The following is a 2942-nucleotide window of genomic DNA, read 5'->3' as shown; positions in this document are numbered from 1 at the left end:
ACAGAGCCGTTGTTCACTGACGAGCTGCGCAAAACCACGTTCATATTCGCGCGATTTTTTGCGCAGCTTGTCAGTGAACAACGGCTCTGTGTAGTTAATGCTGCTCTATGTGAAAGCCCGCACGTGATGGAGATTTACCGCTGACAAGATGCGCGTTAAATATCGCATGCGATTTATCGTGCAGCCCTAATTCTAATATTTATAACATTAAAGGTTGCAAATGATTATACTAGTTAATGCATTATGAAATTATAACATTAACAAATACTAAATGCTGGACAAAATTACAGTTTCATGTCAGTTCATGATATCTTGTGCATTAACTAACTATGTTACTGTACATAACCTTATAGTGTTAAACAATGTCAAGAAGTTATTCACACAATATGTTCTGTAAAACAGTATCACTGATTCACTTTTTCTTAAAAACAGTAAATTCTCTTACGTTTGGACAGCAAGTTCAGTGTCAAATGTCAATGTGCTTCCGTTGTTGACTTGAAACACATACAACTTCATGTTGAATTCTCCGCTGAGCCTGCCTCCAGCTTGATTTGTTCATCTAGTCAATTATGGCTGTCTGATCAAAAATAAATGAAATGCACACAATTCAAGTCAAGTCACACCAGAACTTAAAACTGATGATAGAAGATATCTACTTTGATTAAAACATCATTTTAAGCCAAGACCCCACATGTGAATAGGGAAAAATTATAGCAGATATTAATATACTTTCCACAGTTGATTATCCACAGCACATTAAAAAACTATTTTTGCACTACAAGTTTCTGCAATGTTGTTTAAACATGCAAATGATGCAGTGTGTGATTATAAATGCACTAATTTGCATACATTTCCAGAAAAGAAATCTAATCAAGGTTCAAAACTCTTGTTTCATATTGTTGACATATTAGAGTTAGCATTTTGGAAATTATTATCATCACTCCATAAATCAGAAATTACTGTCAACGGTCAGAAAAAAATTTATTAACTGTCATGTTTTTAGGAAATTAAATGTTATATAAATCATATGATATATGAACAAACCTCTCTGGTAAAACCTTTAAAATATACATAGGAATGAAACTGTACAGTTTGCTGAATTTAAGCACTATAAAGTGGAGATTTCTGACTCACTACATGAGAAAAAAATTAACTCGTTTTGAGAAAACAGCCTTTAAGGATATGCACTGTAATTTAAATCTACAGATGCAAATAGATAAAGTGTGTAATAATATAAAACACTTAAATGTGTATTTTGAACGTTTTCTTTCCACTAATCTGAAAGAAGTTATAGAAGCAAAATAGCCCAAAATCACAAAACTGACCAGTGCATGAAAAAAAAACAACGGTTTTGCCTGTAGTTTCTTGAGTTAATTAACTTAAAATGATAATACATAGAACAAAATGGGGTTAATACATGGTTAAACTTTAAAAGGCCTTTAGAGACATCTGTACAAGCACACATAACCTAGAAACCATAACAGCCCTACATGACTGTTTCAGTAGATAACAAGCTGGAAAACCCCCAGATAACCGGCTAATCACAGTGATCAGGGACATCATTCTAGGCCTTGACAAAACAGAAACCTTTTCAGATTATGACATGAGCATTGTATAAATCTCTGGGGTTGTTTGTACTCCATAACGTGGTTAGATCTGTAAAACAGCACACAGACCAGCATGACCATGTGGCCCAACTCTGGGAATATTCAGGCTGAGTCATGTCGTTCCCTGTGGGTAAACACAATCAAAAAGACCCTTTATACCCTAATTTCCCATGAACGGGTGTAGAACTTTGACAGGATGCATTGTAGCAACTGCTATTGTGGATAAAAGGACTAAGGCGTGGATACCAGGAATAGCACATGGTTTGTGTGGCCCACATGGGTAACCAATGCCATTTATTAAGGTGTAAAATGGCATAAAATACTGTTTTAATCAAATATAACGTGGACCACAATTTATATTAGTCTGTTTGTCACAACTTATAATGTGTCAATACTGACTGACATCTTTCCTAAATAGTTGAAACTTAATCTTCTAGGTCAAAATATGATCTAAAACAGCTTGTTTTCTAAAACATTTCTCTGTTAATATCCAAATAGGAGGCTCCTGAAGGCTACAAGTCTTTGTTTCAAAGGCCCTGATCATTATTTAGGGAGGGTGCCGGTATGTCCAAATTCCTCTCAAACCATCACCAGGACGCTGAACCCTCATCAATATCACATTACATGAGATATAACCCACTAAACCACCACCTGGTTTTGTTTACATTATCTAATAATAGTTTGTGGCAGAATTCCGTATTAGTGACCCAAACAGCCTCAAATTATCCGGTATTTGATTTTAAACTTCAACACTACAGTATAAGAAGCTAAATCTGTATCAGACAGTCTTACCTGAGCTGTCTTCAGTCCATTCTCTGCATCAAAGCAGATTAATAGGGTGTTTTTGGCTGAGATGAGGAGGTTTCTGTCAGATAGAGGTTGAAGCTGTCGGGCTAACAGGCTAAAGCTCATCACTCCGAACGCGGGCCTTTATTTTTAATTTCCATAAAACGCACAAATTCATCCAGGACGAGCTGGGGTAGATTCATTAGTGTTTCATCTTTCAAGACATGGAGGTTAGGAGGGCCGGTAATAAGATGGGAGTTTTGTCATCGAGCTTTTTTCTCGCAGGGTTGTGTAAGGCTCCGCTAATGCTGCCTTCTTCTTCTTCTTTGACGTTTTGCGGTTGGCAAACCAGCTTTAGGTGCCGCTAATGCTGCCTCTCCTGCTGCTGTGTTTTGTTATTGTCGTCACTGCGCAGCGAGGTGCATTCTGGGAAGGGCAACGGTCAGCAGTCAAGCGCTGGTCTGGGATCAGTTTTCAAGGCTGGCTTTGATTCTGTGTAATGCTGGAGTAACTAGGAAGGTGATCTGAAATCAGCCACTTCGGGCTATG

At 37.4% G+C, this 2942-nt stretch overlaps 1 protein-coding gene across 1 annotated transcript in view; it reads right to left on the bottom strand.

Moving 5' to 3' along the window:
• Positions 1 to 2706, bottom strand: part of LOC107717283 (RB1-inducible coiled-coil protein 1-like) — a 22357-nt gene extending 19651 nt beyond the window's left edge. The window contains exons 1-2 of the mRNA XM_016523987.1: positions 2400 to 2706; positions 446 to 577 (exon numbers count right to left, since the gene is read on the bottom strand). Coding sequence (XP_016379473.1) covers positions 446 to 516 — 71 coding nt within the window. The 5' untranslated portion in view covers positions 517 to 577; positions 2400 to 2706. The remainder of the gene's footprint in view (positions 1 to 445; positions 578 to 2399) is intronic.
• Positions 2707 to 2942: the final 236 nt, after the last annotated feature.

Source organism: Sinocyclocheilus rhinocerous, unplaced genomic scaffold, assembly GCF_001515625.1.
Source record: "Sinocyclocheilus rhinocerous isolate Xijiao unplaced genomic scaffold, SAMN03320098_v1.1 scaffold1694, whole genome shotgun sequence".
Classification (NCBI taxonomy): domain Eukaryota; kingdom Metazoa; phylum Chordata; class Actinopteri; order Cypriniformes; family Cyprinidae; genus Sinocyclocheilus; species Sinocyclocheilus rhinocerous.
This window is presented reverse-complemented; position numbering and strand designations above follow the sequence as displayed.